Here is a 21378-nt window from a genome sequence, read left to right as displayed (position 1 = left end):
TCTATTTCTATAACTGATAAATACTAAAAGTTGTAATCGATTGTTATGTGTTGCACACCAATGACGTTTTCTTTTTATAAAACTGATTTATGTAAAGAAGCTGTAAATTAATTTTTGACTTAATTTATAAAATTTAAAACATCCTTCACCTTAACAGAAAAAATAAACTGAGTTAGTGAGTTCGATGAAAATTTATAAAAATTATGTGACAAAACTATTAATTTTTTTTTTCTAAAAACTCCATATATATATTCTTTTTTATTATATATGTAACAAAAATAATTAAATAAAAGAAATTAAAAAGGGTTTGAGTAAATTGCCAAAATCGTCCCTGTGGTTTTATATTTGCCAGTTTCATCCAAATATCCTCAACTTAACAGAAAAAATAAACTAAGTTAGTAGTTTGGATGAAAATGACAAAAAGTTACAAACGTTGGGGGCAATTTGGTACAAAAGTGTCATTTTTGACGAAAATGAAAAACGTGCCCAAACCTCAGGGACGATTTTGGCAATTAACTCTTTTTAATATCTGCATTTAATTTTAATGTAAGGGTATATTTGTAAACTTACATAGATCATTAATTTCTAGTCTTCCTCTTTAATAACAAACTACATTAGATTTTTAAATTATTTTCAAAATATATATTTTTCAAAAATAAAAAAAAAATAATTTAGAGTATAGGACAAATTACAAGATGTGTAGGATAAATTATGAGTTGTGTAGAATAAACTTAAATATGTATATGATAAATTTCGAAATGTGTCAGATAACTTTTTATGTGTGCAGGCAAAAAAAAATTAGTGTAGAGGATGATTGTCTTTATAAATAATTAATTAGTTAAAGATAATAATAAATGAGACGAAAGAAAACTACTTAATATTTTACAATTATACCCTTTGTTTTTTTTTTCTTCTCAACTAAATTTTCTTCTCAAATGAACCTCAGATTCTCATAATTATGCACTTATAGCTTAACCAATAATCAACTTCTTAACAACCATTTACTTCATTATAAAAAACCAAACTTGCAATATTAAACAAAATAATCAGTTTAAATGTCTTTTTTTTAACCATATTCCACTATTGTATTGTATTTAACAAACAAACAAACCATTTTAAAGAATCAATCCAAACACCCTCTTGTTAAAAACAATTAATCACCAAACATCATCAATCATTCAAAATCTCAAACCCCCAATTCAACCCTCTTCAATCTTTACCTCTACTGGTCAACACTCTACACCCTCCCTGCTATTAAAGATTCAAACTTTACAATAAATTCACGCGTATAAACCCATAAATCCATCTGGGTCACCATAATTTCGCTTCAAAAATATCTTCTTGAAATCTTGGCAACAAATTCGATGGATTACTCTGAGAAACCGATCGAACAAAGGGCTTTTGATTCATTGGGATTAGGGTTTGATTTTGCTAGTGATTTTAGATTAAAGTTTGCAAAATCTTGCCCTGATGGTGGGAGATTGGTGGAGCTTGATGAATCAAGAAAAAGGGATATTGTTTTGCCTGGATGTGGTGGTGTCACTGTTTCTGGAGTTTCTGTTGATATTCATTGTGATAAAGGGGAACATGTTAGGTTTAAATCTGATGTTTTGGAGTTTAATCAGGTCAGTTGTTTTTTTAGTTGTGGAGTTGGTAACTTGTTTGTGATCTTTTTATGTTAAGTTAGAAATTTATTAAAAAAAAAAAAAATTGAACTTTATTTTGTTAGATTTGTATTTGATTCAAGTGAACTTAATTTTTGTGCCCTGATTGTATGGTTAGTTTTGTTCTCTTAGTTATAGAGTTGAAAACTTATTTATGATCTTTTTGTTGATATCAAGCTAGAGTTTTATATAAAAAAATTGGAGTTTGTAGAAAAGTTGAATTTTAGTCATATATGAGCCTGAAACTTATAGCAAGTCACATGTTGAGTTGATAAGAAATTTAATCTAAACTTTTAGTAAAATGTTTAGTTTTATATGTGTGTTGGATTTTTTTTTTTTTTTTTTTTTTTGATTGAGCTTGATTTGTTGAACATAGTTTACATAGTGATTTTTAGAGGCATTAAATTCTTTGAATCTAACTTGTTATATTGAACCTGGATTTGATTTTATATCTGTTGCTATTTGAGTTCTCGTATCGAGTTTAAATCTTAGCCTAGCTTTGTTGAGTTGAGCTCTAGGTTGGTCGGGCGCACTCTTTAACTGCCGTTATACTTTTTTTTTTTGAACGGCAAACAAACATATATTTTATTAAAACATCGGACTAACACTGCGTTAGCCCACGCCAAAATTACAAAAAGACTGCCGTTATACTTTTGAAAGTGAATACAAGAAATGTTGGAATTTTGATAAGTTTTCATAAATAAACGAGTATACTTTCCCTACTCTTAAAATATCGATTTTGATGCATTTAAAAGCCGCATTATTATTAATTTATTTTGTCTTGCAGATGTCAGAGTTACTTAATCAAAACGCATCAGTACAAGGAAAAGTGCCTTCAGGGTACTTCAATGCATTCTTTGATCTAACAGGCGCATGGTTAAACGATGCCGCGGAAGTTAAACATCTTGCGTTCGATGCCTATTATATCTCTCTATACTCTTTGCACCTTACAGCTTCTCCGTTAGTACTCCGAGAAAGTGTAAAGAAGGCGGTCCCCACCCATTGGAATCCAGCGTTGTTAGCCAGGTAACTCGACCCATTATACGAAACGGGTCGAAGTTTCCACTGCTAATTGGAGTTACGATAATATTGATGCTTATTAATGATTATATATGTATGTATGGCAGGTTTATTCAGACTTACGGGACCCACATTATAGTAGGGATGGGTGTCGGAGGTCAAGATGTTATTTGCGTTAAACAGAAACCGTCATCGACAATTTCACCTACCGAGCTTAGAGGATATTTGGAGGATCTTGGAGACTGTTTATTTTCAGACGGAGCCAGTCCTTCTCTACCGGAACGGAAAACGAAAGATGGAAAAAGAAAAGTATTATTTCATTTTTCAAATTGTTGTCCATATTAAAAAAAAAACTATGTTTTTACTTTTCCGACACGATTCTTAAATGTTCTTTTTCAGGTTCCGGAAGTTTTCAGCCGTATGTTGCAGCCACACACCATGCAGTTCACCAACATCACAGAAACTTCAAGCAAAGATGTAAGTTGGAACGTATTTTTAGTTACACGTATTTAATGAACATGTAGTTAAATGTTTACAACTTACTAAACCGTTTTAATTAAAAGAAATCATATTATTATCTCGATAATCTAGTTCTCTAATCATAGAGTAAAATGCCGTTTTTAGTTAGATGTATTTAATGAACATGTAGTTAAATGTTACCTTAAAGGGCAATTCGGTCTTTTTTCACTTAAGGACTCGCTTGTACATTATGCTAAATGCTTGTACATAAAGTGAAAAAGATCGAACTGCCTATTAAGTTAACAAAAAAAAACAAAAATACCCCTAACTTAACAAAAAAAAAAAGGATGGAGTTAACGAGCCGGATGAAAATGGCAAGATTTCAAACCTTGTGGATCCAGATGCTGAAAAACAAACCTTTGGACGAAAGTCGCAAAACTGGCCAAACCTCAAGGACGAAAATGGCATTTTTACTCCTAATCATATATGAAACATTGATTATATACAAAGAGGCCGGTTATTGTACAAAATGCCTTAACGTACGCTGCGTATGAGATTCAGTATCAACATGCGAAATTTGGTTTATAACATGCGACTTTCATTTTTTTTTTCACATGCGATTTCAATTTTTTTCTATACATGCGATTTTGAGTTATTTTTGAACATGCGACTTCCCTTTTTCCTTATGTACATGCGATTTCAAGGGTTTTTTGAAACATGCGATTTTCATTTTTGGTAACATAACGTGCGATTTTGCCATCGCGTACTACGTTAAGGCATATTTTTTTCTATATACAAAACCCAAAAAATTGGTTAAAAAATGTTGGCAGGCTGGTCAAAGTTGTTTGACCGAACCCAAATCTGACCCATGTTGTACCCCCCACCTAGGCCTACAACAATTTGTTTGAAGAAAGTCTTCAACTATGGATGGTTAATATAATGTCGAAAAATGGAACAGGGATTGACAATTATCGGGTCTAAAAGGGGCGGGGATGTCTTTTCAGACAATCACTCCAAATGGCTACAGACAGTGGGCTCTAGTCCCGAAGCAATACGTTTCAAGTTTGTACCGATCACTTCTCTCCTTAACGGGGTTCCTGGGAGTGGTTATCTTAGCCATGCAATCAATCTATATTTACGATGTAAGTTATTCAAATTAAATAATTTTTTTTTGGAACGTTGAAGTACATTAGGGGGTGTTTGGATGTAGTTTTGTAACTTGACCAAAAAGGACATTCTTGTGGATGTAGTTTCATTTCTCCTTTGATTATTTTGATAGAAAAATCTGTTTACGCGAACATTAAAAACGGTTTATTGCAAAATGCCCTTATTTAATTATTCCTTTTATGACCGAAGGTCGTATATTTTATTATCTTTCTTTGTTTGTCCTTTGATTTAAATTAGTTTTATTAGCTATTTATGACGTATTATTTCTTAAATCAAGACAAGCCGCCTTCTGAAGATTTGCAATATTTCTTGGAATTTCAAGTTCCGAGACAATGGGCCCCACTATTTTGCGAGCTTCCTCTTCAACATCTACAACGAAAGACTTCATATCCTTGGCTCCAGTTTGGTTTCATGGGCCCCAAAATGTACCTTAGTACTACTCAGGTAAGTTGCTTCTGGGCCGTTATTTTAATCCATTACGTTATTTATTCACCAATGAACGGGTTGATTTTGATTGTGTTTTATCTCAAAGTCTAGGGCTGAAAACGAACCGAACAAACACGAACAAGACATTGTTCGTGTTCGTTTGTTAAGAAATATGTGTTCATGAACTGTTCATGAACGCTTACCGAACGAGATTTTATGTCCGTGTTCGTTTGTTAAGGAAATGAACTTGTTCGTGCTCGTTTGTGTTTGTTTGTTAATTTTAGCCAAGGAACGTAAACGAACGTTGATAAACACTAATGAGCACAAACTAATGTTCATGAACACATGGAAACATACGAAACACAAGCAAGCGTTCATGAACAAAATATATAATACACTGACACTTATTAAATATTTTATTTGTCGGAATTTTGAAGTATTTAAATAAAATATTAAAACTAAAAATACTAATGAACTATTGAGCACAATCGAACATAAACGAACACGTTACCGAACATTCACAAACATAAATGGACAAACGCGGCCTCTGTTCATATTTGTTTGTTTAATAAACGAACGAACGAACACAAACGAACTTCCCGCCAAACGGTTCGCGAAGTGTTTGCCGAAAGTTCGGTTCGTTTGCAGTCGGGTCATATAAGCCGAACGGTTCACGAAGTGTGTGCCGAAAGTTTGCATCGTTTGTAGTCGGGTCATATAAAAAAGTATTGCCATAAGAGGAGCGGGTTTTGCCACGTCTAATATAATTTAATAAAGATTTTATATAATGGGTATTTTTCAGGTCTCAAGCAGCAAAAAGCCGATCATCGGGCTACGCCTATTTTTAGAGGGGAAAAAGAACAACCGATTGGCAATCCATGTGCAACATCTCTCGAGCCTTCCTAATATCATGACACAAACATCGCTGCCAACAAGACCATGCCAGTGGCGGGGCTCAGACGAATACGAGTCAACCGCTCAGTTTCTAGAACCAATCAGATGGAAACGTTATTCAAACATATGTTCGTCGGTAGTCAAACACGATCCAAACTGGCTATCATCACAAGACTCCGGGGGAGTCTTTGTTGTAACCGGGGCTCAGCTCGTAAGCAAAGGAAAATGGCCAAAAACCGTACTTCACCTTCGACTACTTTACACCCATCTCCCTCACTGCACCATCAGGAAAACCGAATGGGCCGGTGCACCGTCAGTGGGCCAGAAGTCCAGTATCTTCACGAACCTGAGCTCGACCTTTTCTTTCACTCAAAGGTCGGTAGCGGATGCACCGAAGCAGCTTCCTGCAACACTGAACTCGGGGGTCTATCCTGAAGGACCGCCGGTCCCAATCCGGTCCACTAAAATGAGGAAGTTTGTGGACGTTGAAGAGGTGGTTCGCGGCTCACATGATATGCCGGGCCATTGGCTGGTAACCGCGGCTAAGTTGGTGATGGATGGTGGTAAGATTGGTCTGCATGTTAAGTTTGCATTATTGGATTTTCCTCAGGAAGTGTGATGATTGTATATATAGTTTGGCTGTGAGGTTTTCATTTATTTTTTTATAGGGTATTGTACATAAAGAAATTCAAATATTGAATATAGGAGGTTGTTTTGATTTGCTTATGTAATTATATACTAAATATTGATGATTAGTTAGTGTGGATGATATGTTAATGGCATTGGTGAATTCCCGTCAACCAGGTTTTGGTGACGTCGATGATGAAGGCGAGAGTTTAAAGATGAATCGATTATAAGTTTGACAACAAAATTAGTGAGACAAATGATCATGCCGTGACAATATTCTTTTATTTTAATACGTAGTTTGTAATACCTATGGATGTAAACATGCCTAGAGGCTTGAGAACTACTCGGAATCAGCTCATCGGTTAAAAGCTCGAACGAGCCGAGGCTAAAATATAGCTCGTTTAGTTATCAGCCCGAGGTCGAGCATGAAATACAAAGCTCGTTTAGGCTCGTGAGCCTAAACGAGCCCAAACAAAATTTACTTTTTCATATATAACCCAATCCTAGAAAGCCCAAGTCGGTTTCAACTTAGGCCAATATGATTTAAACTAATAACATTGGTGAGCCGAGCTATAGCTTGTTTAAGCGACATCGAGCCAAGATTTTAACTCGTTTGAGATTTCTCCTAAAATAGCTCGAGCTTTGGGTTTTACTCGCGAGCCGAGCTCGAGCTCAAATAAGTATATTCGAACCGAGCTCGAGTCTAGTCGGGTTCGGCTCGGCTCGTTTACACCCCTAATGATACCGAAAATCAAGCGGCCCCGTAGGTCGGGTTTTCGGACAATGACACTGTAAATAACAACTGTGATACTTCTACTCATTATGATTATTCTATTACATTATTACATGACTAGTGTTGTAGTTTGATAACTTCATAATCACCTTAAATACACACACCGTTACAAACCATAAGTCTTCACAATGGTTGAGGTCGAGTCTGAACGATGAACACGTCTTTACCAACCACACATCCTTCCACATCCTGAGCGCACCCGAACTTCCGCTCAAGGAACAGACCCACGGCACCGAGCTTCTGCCCCAACTGTTGCCGGAAAACAGGGTTCACAGTCAATGGCTTCTTGCTATAGTCAACTGTCAAATGAACCACCTCCCCATCCACCATACCACCCACCACCATCTCTTCACTAAAATTCGCAAATGCCAGTGTTCGAACCACCCCATCAAACTTCCCAGAACAAAGCCGCCACGGTGTGCCTCTCGTGCCAGCCGCTAGCGTTTCCCCTAGCCCAGGTGCAATCTCCGCTTCCACCAAGTTAGTGTCGTTGTCTGTCGGGCTCACGGTGTGCAACACAAACGAAAGATCCGGTGAAAGCATCTCCTGGACCAAAACCGCCATCGTAGCCGCCTTTTGTGGCACGCCAGCAACCCTACGGCTCAAAACCGCTCTTCGAGTGTACAAAGAAGCCCATACCCGACAAACAGCCTTTCCGAAATTCACAGGATTCGAAAGGGTGACATTGGGAATTGAGTCGTACAGTCCGGCAGCCGACATTCCAGCCAAATCCTCTACATTAGCACTTGAACGGACAATTAAACGAGCATCCTTTTCGAACAGTTTCCCTAAACTTTCAAGAATTTGGGTCGGAAGTTGCAGGGAGCTGATTAAATTTTGCAGCTCGGTACACAATTTGTCGAGCACGCCACCGTCCATTTTGGCTGTTTCGAGCTGTTCCAGTAAGGAAACAAAAACTTCCGTTGACTTGTTTGCTTCTATTGCAAGTTCCATGGTACCGAAAGGAATCACCGCCCCGTTTGGGACATTAAACGATGCTGGAACTCCCTGATCGCTATAAACTGTAATCAAATCGTAAAAAAGAAACATCATATTCATGATTTCACAAGCAAAATCATCGGATATAAATCTATAATACCATTCTTGATATTTTATATAACCTTAAAACAAAAGGTCGGTGGCAAAAGCCACCTACACATTCTACCCTTAAAAACATTTGTATAATGTCAAAAGTAACCCTTTAATTTTGTAAATGTCACTTTGACCCCTTAAGTTTCTAAAGTTTCGAGTTTACCCTAAAACTAATTTCTTACGTTTTTGTTTTATGTACGTGTCGGTATAAATTCGAGTTCGTCTACGCTTTAACGTAATGTTTGTTTGAAAACGAGTCGGGTCAATTATAAAATGTTTTATTTTTATGTACGTTTTGAGTTGGACTACGTTAGTACGTTTTGACGTAAATTTTGTTTGGAAACAAATCGGCCCAAATATAATACGTTTTCATTCGACGGTATAAATTTGAGTTACTATACGTTTCGACGTAAATTTAGTTCGAAAATGAGTCGAGTTCATCGCAGTCTATACTTTATCACAATGCGTACAACGCCACCGCACGTGTGTATGTTTTGAGTTGGTCTACGTTTCGACGTAAATTTTGTTTGGAAACAAGTTGGGTCAAATATACTACATTTTCATTCAACGGTATGAATTTGGATCACTCTACGTTTCAACGTAAATTTAGCTCGGAAACGAGTCGAGTTGATTGTAGTCTATAATTTATCACGTCGCGTACGCCGCTGCCGCAATGCGCGGCTAGTAAGAAAACTAGTTTCAATGAAAGAGCAAGAACCAAAGTTTTTTTTACCTTTAGCAGAAACTGCAGCCAGAGAAGCTAAGGTGCCACAAGCAGCTGCCTTTGCACCCGAGGTTTGTACATCTGCGTCAGCAAGTGCTATAATGTCGCCGGTAGAAACACCCTTCAATTAAACAAAACAAATCGTGCTTGTTAGATAGAAATAAATGCAATTCATCATCTGCATCAAGGTCAATAAAGTCTTTTCAGTACCTGGCTTGAGTAGATTGGCTTAGGAACAGAATCCGTCGGTGTCTCATCTGATGAAGTCTTCACAACAAGATTACTATTTCCGTCCTCCAACGTGGACGGAATCACATTTACGCCCGATGGGGATGCGTCTAACCTGCATCATAATTCTTGAGTTTAAATCTCGTACACAGTTTTGATGTCACGGGGCAAATAGCGGGTCAATGATGGTTTGACGAATAACACGTCCATCTTTTAAAGTTTGTGTTGCAATTAATGAACCATAAAGAAAAACTTTGCATGTTTATAAAGACTAACCTCACATACTTCCCCTCAAGCTTTTTAATAGTGGCAATTTTGTCATCATCTTCACATGTCACAAACGCAACTTTCTCCTGAGTTATTACAAGCAATGATCATCCAAACGACAATATTAACAAATCGTAATGATAAAAAAGAGAAAAATAAATAAAAAAATAAATGATTGGGAGACCTAAAAAAATGGACCGTAAGACTTACTTGTCGGGCCCTGACACCAAGATGAGATAAATGAGGCAACTCTTGGAGCAGAATAACTCCCACTATGTTGTTCCCTGCAGCTGTTACCTGCAAATCGCGTTTACCGTCTATGAGATTGTAAACTATTAACCATCTTAGTTGCCAAACCGTCTATGTGTGTGTTTTATATTGAATATGTGATGTTAAATAAGAACAATTAGATAATCAACTGTGATAAAACAAACCATAGAAGATAGTGTTTGGATGTGCTTATGTTGTTTGAAGTTGTAATAATAGGATAATTAGATGTTCAAATGTTTAAAAAGTTTAGATAATTAGTTGTATAATCGTAAGTAGCGGGTAAACTCTTTTCAAACATTAAAATAACTTAGGCCTGCAAACGAACCTAACAAACACGAACAAGACCTTGTTCGTGTTCGTTTGTTAAGGAAATATATATGTTCATGAACACTTACCGAACGAGATTTTCTGTTCGTGTTCGTTCATTAAGGAAATGAACATGTTCGTGTTTGTTTGTTAATTTTGGCTAACGAACGCAAACGAACGGTCATCACCACAAACTAACACAAACCAATGTTCATGAACAAAAATGAAAATAAACGAAGTTCATGGACATAATATATAATATACTAATACTTATTAAAGATTTTAATTATCGGAATTTTAAAGTATTTAAGTAAAATACATAAATTAAATACACTAATGAGCTATTGAACACAGACGAATACATTAATGAGCGTTCACAAACATAAATGAACGAACACGGCCTCTATTCGTGTTCGTTCATTTAACTAAACGAACAAATCGTGTTCGTTCATTTATTAAACGAACGAACACAAACGAACTTCCCGTTGAACGGTTCACGAACTGTTCGCTGAACGTTCAGTTCGTTTGCAGCAAACATATCGAAAACGCAAAATCCATACACAAACATGATACCTCCTCATCACCATCGGCTTTGTTGACGACAAGAATAACGGGTCCCTCAACAGATGATGGCAGTGCACCTGGTATTATTTTTTCAACCTGATAAAACATATGGAGAAATGCAAGGATCAAACTTAAAACATGTTTCAGTTGACTAAATGCAAGAATGTTCCAACTACATCCCTTTTTCCATAATCTAAATAAATTGGGCCTAGGTTATAGTTTATAAGCTCACCTGTATCAAAGTTCCATGAGCCAACCCAGGAACAAGAACATCAAAACCTTGAGACCCGAGTGTGGTCCGAACCGCCTTTAGAAGCATAGTGCAGAGTTTGGAAACCTGAAAAATTATACTGGAGACCAAAGAAATTCATTTAAGTTTGATAATTAATGACGTAAGATGTACCTACTGTATTATCCACTGAAAAGTGTGTGTTTGGTTGAGAAGGGTTTTAAACGTAAAATGCCATTTTCGTCCCTGAGGTTTGCCCACTTTTGCGACTTTCGTCCAAAGGTCTGTTTTTCCGCATCTGGATCCAAAAGGTTTGAAATCTTTGCCATTTTCATCCAATCGTTAATTCCATCCATTTTTTAACGCTGAATCAGGGGCATTTTCGTCATTTTAGCTATTGTTTTGTTTATTTATATCAAAATGGCAAAATTAAATGACGGAAATACCCCTGACTTGTCATTAAAAAATGGATGGAGTTAACGAGTCAGATAAAAATGGCAAGATTTCAAACCTTTTGGATCCAGATGCGAAATAACAAACCCTTGGACAAAAGTTGCAGAAGTGGCCAAACCTCAGGGATGAAAAATGGCATTTTAGTCTTCAAATAATTATATTATTATTGAAATATTATCCCACATACAAACTGTTTATAAAAAAAGTTTTTGACAATCGAATAATAGTACTTCTGGTCACCCGGCCTAAACCTTTAATATGTGCCATAAATTACCCATCTTGACCCGTTACCCGATACGCATGACCTGCCCATTTTCCTCATACGCTATCCAGTATAAATAGCCTCTCATCTTACCCCGCACGTATCTCTGCTTCGGTGAATGTTCTCACACTATTCTCCGGGATTCCAAGAGCTTTGCCCAACAGCTACAAGAAGCATACGCAAGTCTAGTTTAGTTAATCTAAAATTATTCTAGAATTCCCATTTTCATTATTACCATCAACTATTATGGATATCCCATAAAAAATTGTGCTTTTCACGGTACCTCAACTTTCGGAGGGAAAATTTGCAGAAGTGCTTCGGAGTATTCATCAATGAGCCTCTTAGATCTATCTAACGTGGCTTTAATCCTTAATGCCCATATTGTCTTCCCATCTTCACTACCTTAAGAATACATACAAATCATACAATGGTTGTTACTTGTTAGTAGAACTAACGTAAACTATATCATTTAAAGACCGATATTAAAACGAAAACGTTACCTTCTTTCTCCGAAAGACCTTTTTCTTGCCAAGCAAGAAGTTCATTTTCAATTGCTTTACATTCTTCTAATTTCCAACCGGATAACCCTAGCTGACGAATGCCGACAACAAGGGCACCAATCGGGTCATTCCATGAGTTAACATTTTTTGAACTAACTTTCTCTGCAAGATATTGCGCTCCGCCAGCAGCTTCAAGTGCATTGAGATATCTATACATATCAATCGTATTCAAATGCATGAGATTCCTATTCATTACCTCCATTTAAACATTTCACTTTGCAGGTTTCATCAATGTAATGTAAGAACTAAGCAGTTAATGCGGTAAAAAATCGGATATCGGTCAAAGGACCTATATTTGAGATATCGGTTATCGCGGTGGGATATCAGTAATTTTAATATCATGCAAAATTATATATAGCAATTTAAAACTAACAATTCAGTCAAATATCGGTCAATATCGTTGATAATATCGGTGCTGATATTCTGACCGATATTTGACACCGATATTTTACATGGGGACCGATAACCAATATATCGGTGATATATCACCAATATTAACTGCATAGTGTAAGAAACACTCTTTTAGTCATATTGAGATTTAGGTAGCGTGCAGACACGCGCACACACACACACCCCACAAACACACACTACTATAGTATTACTTACCTACTCATTAGAACAAATGCATAGTCCTCAAGTCCAATCTCAGCTAGACGCCACTGTAAATAGGAAAACAAGATTTACAATGAGTGAGGCTTTCTTCTAAATGCATCGCATTAACCTAAAGGTCCCGACTTTAAATCCCTATCATATGAGTGAAGTAACAATCGTGAAGAAAAAAAAAATCCCAAATGAACTTTAAGATATTGCCAAACAATTAGAAAAGCACATGACCTTTTGGCGTATTGCTATTGCAGTATCAGGGGCGTCATTACGGATACCACTTTCTAGACCTTTTGTGATTATCTCTCTAAGACCATTTAACGATTGTATGGTATTGATTAATATTTCTATCCCATTGCCCTTCAAAATATCAGGTGTACCTTGGAAATTGTCCAAAGCCTACAAAAAAAATCAAACCAACACATTGATTAAAGATTTAAAGATGTATGCTTTTTTGATATATATGTAGAGAAGAACTATGAAACACGTTTAACGGGCCTGATAATTACCTTCTTGCAATCCAAGAATGATGATAGTCTTGACTTACCCTTTTCGTCAAAAGATTCTTTAATCGAATCAAGTTGTTCAGTAAGGCTGCAAAAGTATGTTCAATTGTGGGACCCATTGATTAAATATAAAAAATATGAAAATGGGATCCAAAAATAGCAAACCTTCCAGCATTGAAGAAATCCTTAAGTTCATGATGGAATATTTTGAACTGTTCGACAAATGCTTCGTTGTATTCTCCTGGTTTCTTGGTGATTCTTTCAAGCATTGCGGCAGTTGCGATTAGATCTTCGGGGCCCGCACACCTATGAAGCTTGTTCTGTATCGTATGTTTGATTTCTTGCTGGAATGTGCACAATATCGAAATAGTTAGCATCGTTAAATGACCAAAATACCCATACAAAACCAAGTGTTCAGTTAGGTTATTACCTTGAGGTTATGTGGGATATCGTTTCTGTGAGCAATGTCTCGTATTCGAGTTAAAGGAACAGATGCAGTGAATTCTGCTTTAAACGATGGTAAGCATGGATGAATTTTTCGGATTACAAGTAGCTCCTACATGTTGTCAAATAAAAGGATATAAAATAAGGTTTTATTTGTTCACATCATACAATTATGTTCTTGTTTTACCGTTTGTGGGGGGCATTTATATTGAAGAAAATGATATAAACGAATAGAATTAGGGCTGCAAACGAACCAAACGTTCAGCAAAGAGTTCATGAACTGTTCAGCGGGAAGTTCGTTTGTGTACGTTCGTTTAGTTTATTAGACAAACGAACATGAACAGAGGCAGCGTTCGTTCATTTATGTTCGGTCCTTGTTTATGTTCGAGTGTGTTCGACGGTTCATAGTGCTTTTACTTTTTACATTTTATATTTTATATTTTATTTAAATACTTCAAAATTCCGACAAATAAAATATTTATTAAGTGTCAGTGTTTTATATATTTGTTCATGAACGCTTCTTGTTTGTGTTCGTTTGTTTCCATTTGTGTTCATGAACGTTCATTTTCGTTTGTTGCCTAAAATTAACAAATGAACACAAACGAACACGAACAAGTTCATTTCCTTAACAAACGAACATGCACATAGAATCTCGTTCGGTAAGTGTTCATAAACAGTTCGTGAACACATATATTTCTTAACAAATGAACACGAACAAGGTCTTGTTCATGTTCGTTTGCAATCCTAAATAGAATGAACCAATTTTTCAAAAGAATTATGTAAATCACCTGTGGGGAAGTATCTTTCCTACTAGATATTCTTTCCAATTCCCGGAATATAAACCTAGAAATTTCCGCATGCCTATTTGGCCTGTGATGACCCCCATCCTCAAAACAAGGAATTTGACCCGTATTTATCCACTGCGGTAAACGACTAAACGTTAAAATAACAATAGAAGTTAATAGAACGCGATAGGTGAAATAAATGATGCACAATGAGCACAAAACCTTAAGATAAATGGCTGAATATATGAGAGCATCCAAACGTTCGGCCCCATCCTTACTTTCAACCACTAGATCACGAATAACTTCAAGCTACACCCGTGGCATGATCGCAAATACAAAAGCAAAATCACGTAAAGATTAGTATCGAAATAAAAAGTTATAGCACACATCCAAACACCCTCTGCTAGTAGTTGTTAATGGCGAATATCGACAAATAGCGATAAGGTACCTATGTTACATGGCGAAGAGCGATAAATAGCGGGCACTATTTTATATATAGCGATACACTAGAAAATAAAATTTAAAAATTGTATATATTTAAAGAAAAACTGAAATCCCGCTATTTATGGCTACATACCCTGTAGAAACCTTCGACCTATACGCTACGCTATTCGCTATAGCGACCATAGTGACCGCTATTGACAACTATTGCAACATGAACCAAAAGGGTACCTTTCGCCACCAATTCCTGCCGCTTTTATCACCTTCAACCAACTTTAACGCCACCCCTTCAAGCCCAGAGGTATCCCAGTGTCTCTCTCTTTCTCTATTTCCGTGCTCATTTGATTGCATGAACGATGCTTCTTTCCCTTGCCATTTATCCACAAACGGGCTCGTTGCACCCTCTACAACTAGAGACCCGTTATCGTCTTTTTTCTCATCTACACTTTCCACTTCCACCTCATATTCATTGCTATCCAAAGGCAACAGATTCAGAGGCTCATTAGTCATATTCCAATGAAAAACGATCTCGTAACTCCCGGATTGTGGGAGCTTCAATACGCGGTTATCCCCACCTTCCCAAATCATGCTTTTGTCTGTTTGTTCAACAACGAACTTGAACTCGATAGTCTCGCCACCTTTACATTCCATGTTGCATACCCAACCGGTTTCCGTCCAGTTTAACTGTTTCTTCTTTTTCCATGAACCGAATTCTTTCGTCGAGCCCAAGACTCCAACGTGCTCACCGAATTTAACCTGGTGGTCTAACCGGAGATTCAGCTGCACCATCCCACGAAGTGCCTTCGACTTCATCTCTTTTTCCCCTGTCTCCCCTTCTCTGAAAAACACATACTTTCGGGTTAGTTTTATACACCTTCTTCCATCATTACAAACATAATATCTTTAAAATAGTTACAGTCATAGACTTGGACAGAAACCAAGATGATCAGACAAGCAATCCCCAAAATAACATGTTGTAAAAACCAATTGAAGTTTAATACTTTGAAGTAATTTTGGCCATGTTAACAGCCCTAAATGGTAACAAGAAACATCCCAAAGAGAAAAGAAAAAGTGTAAATTTCATGGGTGAGAAAGAGTATGAATCAATTAGTTTCATAACATAAAAAAAATGGCATACTCCCTCTTTCCCATGAACACAATGTTTGTCTGAGGCATTTTATCAAACACCTGATATACCCTCATAAAAGAACCCAAATCAAACCCCAAAAAACACCTTAAATTCATCAAAACGAGATAAAACCTGGTTTGGGTGGAGACAGCACAAACAATGGGAAACGATTGGTGTTGAAATCCCAAATTATGGCCAGTAAATACCGGCTTAGAAAACCCCAGAAGGCGAAAAGTTCTTTGCCGGTTATTGTGACGAAAGAATCTGAATTCTTCCCTTGATAAATGGGTTTCTAAAGATGAAGGATTCTTGGTGGCAGAGTAACAATTGAGCACACGCAGAGTATCCATTACAGAATCTTGAAAATGTATCAAAACTCTTGATTTGTAAAGCTTTAGAAAGAGAGAGAGTCTGACAGAAGAAGAATTGTGATCAAGAACTGAGGATAGAAAGATGGTGATGAACACGTGGAGAAGTGGGTTTATCAAATCAAATCCCCATAAAGATCTAAAGCTATTAAAGATTTTTTTGTGTTAATTGTGAAGGGGTCATGACCCTACATTTGTGGATTTGTTTATATGGAAGAGTATGATCATGGCGTCTTTTGTCACTTTATTTCATGGCCTCGTGATGCATTTCCCCTAAAAACCATGTCCACTTGAATTATTGTTGTATTGTTACAAGAAAATTGTCCAATCCAATTATTACAATTTTAGTAGAAAACATCTATATATATATATATATATATATGTATATATATAGGGAGGGTTATCTTGAGAATGCTAAATATTGCGAGAACCGTGAGAACGAATAAAAAAACCAATCAAAACCAATGTTTTCAATACAAACCTCATTGTAATTAAAATACAACATCAAAAAAAGAATTTACAACATCAAATAATTCATTTATCCTCTCAAAATCACTTTTATTAGAATTTTTACACATGTGTAAATATAACAAATTTACACATGTGTAAATGACAAACTTACACATGTGTAAATTTTCTTTATTTACGAATTCACGTAAATTTAAACGTATAAATGAACTTTATAACATTATATTCGAATAATAATGATAAGTGTAAAAAGAAATTTTGAATTTGAATTGTTTTTGACAAAGTTCTTGTGGTTTTTAGATTCGTTCTCACGGTTCTCGCGATATTTAGCGTTCTCATTTAAACCCTCCCCTATATATATATATATATATTATATATATATATATATATATATATATATATATATATATTAAACGGCAGAAAGCTATATATAACAGGCCAGCAAGAAGCTGTAAAACCCAAAGAAATACGACAATTACAAGATTACATCCCTTAAATTAAAGTTGCACCATCTATCTCACTCCAAATTTTTGAATTTCAAATTATTTTTAATCCATAAGAAGAATACATTTTGATGTTTTCAACCGTTTGTGAATCGGAATAAACTTTTGCTCGAATTCTATGTCGTTTCTAGCCTTCTAAATCTGCCATAGTGTAGTGAAAGCAATTGCTATGATGACATTTTTCTAATCTTTCAATCCAGCCAACGAGTCTATCCATTTAAGAATCTGGGCTGGTGCGTAAGTCTCTAATCAAGTTATATACATGTGTATGGTATTTATGGTGTTCAATGCAAAATGACTCTATCTCTTAATTAGTTCGGTTTAGCTAGTTAGTTAACAATAAAAAAAAATACAATACTTTGGTATCGAGAACAACTTGTCTATGTAAATTGCTCGGTCTCTAATCAAGTTAATGGATGGTAAAATCGTTGATCTTTCTTATTGTATTAGCCTGTATATATAATTAAGCATAATAGATGGTAAGATCGTTGATCTTTCTCATTGCATTCACACGTATATATAATTACATCAAGAACCTATATTTGTGGACTAGATATAACATATCTATCACAGTATTTAAGCTATTTAAAATATACACAATATCTATTATAATACAAGTCAAGTGAAAAAAAAAATCCAAACTTTTTTAAAACATTGCTTAATGTGTTACATGAAAACAATGGAGTTACGTTGGATTTGGGTTTTTGTGTTTTTGTGGTTTGGTATGACATGGGGTTTTGATTTATGTGATTACATCGGGTGTGATTCTTTACAATACAAGCCGTCAAATCTTTCTTTTTGATTAGAATCGATGGCTTCCTCTAAAAATCAACATATTCGGTTGACAGGCCAAAATGAATTGCATCGCCACCCGAGAAGCCTTGCTAAAAAAGATGATTAAGCATCATTTCCTCCCTTATGCCCTCTACGGGGTGATGGACCGGAAACCGCAAACCACATCTTCACACCTTGCTTCATATCCACCGTATTATACCAAAAAGATGGTAACTGATGCAAAATCCCACCTATCTATGTCTTCTAACTCTTGACCCTTTGGAGATCCACAAAAGCACTTAATCCAATTATTTAACAAAAAGAATGGTGCAGTCGGTCATCCTATTGGCTATTTTTATGCATTTGGAAAGCTCGCAACGAACTCATCTTCTCAAACAAGAACGTTTGCGTAATGAGACTTTTTGAGGAAAATCGGAACAATCAAATATTTGTGGGTGAAAAACAGGTTAAAGATACCAAACTTGGAGTGGTCCCATTGGAGTAGTTTTGTTTTCACGCATATATAGCCTAACAGTGTCTAGGTAGTTTCATGTATCTAGCTCCTGACTAGTCTCTATATTTATTTCTGCTTTACTAGAAAAAGTTGTCAAGCAAGTACTGATATTATTAATATACATATGTGAACTGAAAATGTAATAACTTATGATAAATCTAATTAGATAATGTAAATCCAAGAGTACAAAAAACGTCAATAAAAGGTTCCAAAATAAGCGTTGCCACTTGCCATGGATCATCATGGCTCAATAGTCAATACTAGCATGGTCAAGGACTCAAGGGTATCATCGTAATAACACAAATCATGTGGCCCAATAGCCCCATCTCCATTGAGTCTTTCACCTCTTTGTCAATATCATTTTTATCCATCTTTGCATTGGTTTTATGACAAACTAGTTTTTTTTTTTTTGTTGGCGTCGAAACTTAAATTAAGTTGAATTTATACTATCAACTATTTGACTCGATTCGTTTCCAGAACAAAATTTTTTATGTGTTCAAAGTCTTATAATTGTTCATCTATGTATATATATCTATGACCTGTGTCATCGCAACATGTTCATGTTAGAAATTGTTAGTCCTAACACATCGTACATCACCACCATCGAGTATAATACCATGTACATCATCCCTGTCGAGCACACCATAACATCTCTCTTTATCTGCTGGAAAACACACACGACTATAATTTGATGTTTGAGAGGATGTTGTCACAAAAACACAATTTTCTAACTTTTCTTGATTTACCAATGTAGTTGGCATATATTACTATATTACAATAGTAAAACACATGCAATAAATACATCCTACAAAATCTTTAAACCTCAGAGTAAATTTTTTTTTTTTTAGGGGAAATGAACTGTATCACCCTCAACTATGCAAAATTGGCCGATATCACGCCCAACTTTCAAGTTGGCTCCCACCACTCCCTACTGGACAAGTTGGTGTCACTATCACCCCTTCGTTAAAAAAACACTAACTGAGTTAGTATTTGAAGCCTATGTGGCATGCAGAGGCTGACTTGGAAGCATACGTGGACAGGAACTTGATATATCATCTGTTTAACATCAGTAACCATTTAACCCTAATTCCTAAACAAAGTCATCTTCTCCCCCATCAAATTGGTGACGAAGATCAATTGCAGATAGAGGGTCATCGCCGTTCTTGCCCTAATACCTCCTCCCCATAGCCGATCTAGCCCCAATTGCCCATTGAAACATTCAGTCAAGATGTCGTCTTCTTCTACATCTGCTGTAATTCGAAAACCTAAAGTATTCAAGGTCGATTTGGAAGGCAATTTGTACTGTCATCACGATGTTGTTGCTGTTCTTCGAGTAGCTGGTCGTAAAAGTGAACGACATGGTCAAGAATTTTACGGCTGTTCTCACTGGCCTGTAAGTTGAAATTGCATATCAATTTGGTGTTTAGGAGATATTTCATTGCAATTTCCTTATAGTTGTTGTGTTTTGTAGAGAGGGGATTGCAAATTCTTCCTCTGGAAAGAAGATGTTGATAAGATGTTCGTTGAACGTTCATACGGCACCTCAACTCAAGTGACGTTTAAAGACCTGAAGATAAAGAACCTTGAATTACAGAATATGTTGTTAATAGAAGAGAACATGAACTTGAAAGCAATGAGATTTGACACAAAGACGAAGTCGAAGACACCATATTTGCTAACCTTTGTAATTGCAATTGTCATATTGTTGTATTTGTGTATTTAGTGTTTATTGATAATGAAATGAAGTGTTTTGTTACTTTGACTCAACTGGACATCTAACTTAATGTACATGTTGACCATACTTGTAAGTGACTGAAACAATTTGCAGTCAAACTGTTTGAGCCAAAATTCACAAACTTGTAGAAACAATTTGCAGTCAAACTGTTACAAACTGCATATGAAGCCAAAATGGCCAAAGTTTGACCAATTTGAAGTCAAACTGTTACTAGGTGCATAGTTGGCCAAATATGAAGCAAAGTGCAACTGCACTAGCAAGTGAACTTGTAGAAACAGGAGACCAAACTGTAAACTGAATTTTGGCCAAAGTTTGACCAATTTGAAGTCAAACTGTTACTAGGTGCATAGTTGGCCAAATATGAAGCAAAGTGCAACTGCACTAGCAAGTGAACTTGTAGAAACAGCAGACCAAACTGTAAGCTGAATTTTGGCCAAAGTTTGACCAATTTTGCAGTCAAACTGTTACTAGGTGCATAGTTGGCCAAATATGAAGCAAAGTGCAACTGCACTAGCAAGTGAACTTGTAGAAACAGCAGACCAAACTGTAAGTTGATTTTTGGCCAAACTTTGACCAATTTTGCAGTCAAACTGTTACTAGGTGCATAGTTGGCCAAATATGAAGCAAAGTGCAACTGCACTAGCAAGTGAACTTGTAGAAACAGGAGACCAAACTGTAAACTGAATTTTGGTCCCACATTACTAGACAAAATATTAGAGTCATACATAACATTGTCTACTTAATTAAGTCATACATAACATTGTCTACTTAATTAAGTCATACATAACAGTGCCACAAACACAAAAGATCACATATAACTTCAGCCTTGATTGGTCTTTCTCTTTCCCTTTTGACTTGACTTGTTGATTCCCTTTTGACTTGACTTGGTTCCCTTTTGAGTAGATTTCTGAGTTGCCTCTTGAGTGGACTGCTGGGTTGCCTCAAGAGTGGACTGCTGGGTTGCCTCATAAGTGGACTGTTGGGTTGCCTCTTGAGTGGACTGCTTTGTTGCCTTTTTAGTTGACTTTTTCTGTCTCTTTGGAGCAGAACCACCTGAGACACAAACTTTAAGCCATGTAATTAACAAAACAATAAACTTAAAC

General features: G+C 36.1%; 3 protein-coding genes across 3 annotated transcripts; 2 read left to right on the top strand and 1 right to left on the bottom strand.

Annotated features, from left to right (window-relative positions):
- Positions 1–1133: 1133 nt before the first annotated feature.
- On the top strand, positions 1134–6430 carry LOC110876899 (MACPF domain-containing protein At1g14780). Its single transcript, XM_022125057.2, has 7 exons — positions 1134–1625; positions 2452–2690; positions 2792–2993; positions 3084–3161; positions 4102–4285; positions 4588–4754; positions 5539–6430. The coding sequence occupies exons 1-7, from the start codon at positions 1365–1367 to the stop codon at positions 6247–6249; spliced, it is 1842 nt and encodes a 613-aa protein (XP_021980749.1). The 5' UTR covers positions 1134–1364; the 3' UTR covers positions 6250–6430.
- Positions 6431–7049: 619 nt separating this feature from the next.
- LOC110876907 (phosphoglucan, water dikinase, chloroplastic) lies at positions 7050–16495 on the bottom strand. Its single transcript, XM_022125072.2, has 19 exons — positions 16046–16495; positions 15016–15622; positions 14566–14652; positions 14347–14478; positions 13545–13670; positions 13280–13458; positions 13118–13202; positions 12840–13007; positions 12612–12664; positions 11946–12154; positions 11729–11847; positions 11539–11609; positions 10734–10851; positions 10511–10597; positions 9572–9658; positions 9371–9447; positions 9077–9209; positions 8876–8987; positions 7050–8072 (listed from the first exon to the last, which is right to left on the bottom strand). The coding sequence occupies exons 1-19, from the start codon at positions 16261–16263 to the stop codon at positions 7174–7176; spliced, it is 3567 nt and encodes a 1188-aa protein (XP_021980764.1). The 5' UTR covers positions 16264–16495; the 3' UTR covers positions 7050–7173.
- Positions 16496–19724: 3229 nt separating this feature from the next.
- On the top strand, positions 19725–20263 carry LOC110939624. The gene is made up of 2 exons (XM_022181203.2): positions 19725–19933; positions 20012–20263. The coding sequence occupies exons 1-2, from the start codon at positions 19769–19771 to the stop codon at positions 20261–20263; spliced, it is 417 nt and encodes a 138-aa protein (XP_022036895.1). The 5' UTR covers positions 19725–19768.
- Positions 20264–21378: the final 1115 nt, after the last annotated feature.

The sequence above is a fragment of the Helianthus annuus genome, chromosome 1 (assembly GCF_002127325.2).
Source record: "Helianthus annuus cultivar XRQ/B chromosome 1, HanXRQr2.0-SUNRISE, whole genome shotgun sequence".
In the NCBI taxonomy this organism is placed as follows: Eukaryota; Viridiplantae; Streptophyta; class Magnoliopsida; order Asterales; family Asteraceae; genus Helianthus; species Helianthus annuus.
The sequence above is the reverse complement of the archived record's forward strand: the minus strand, read 5'-3'. Positions and strand labels throughout refer to the sequence as shown.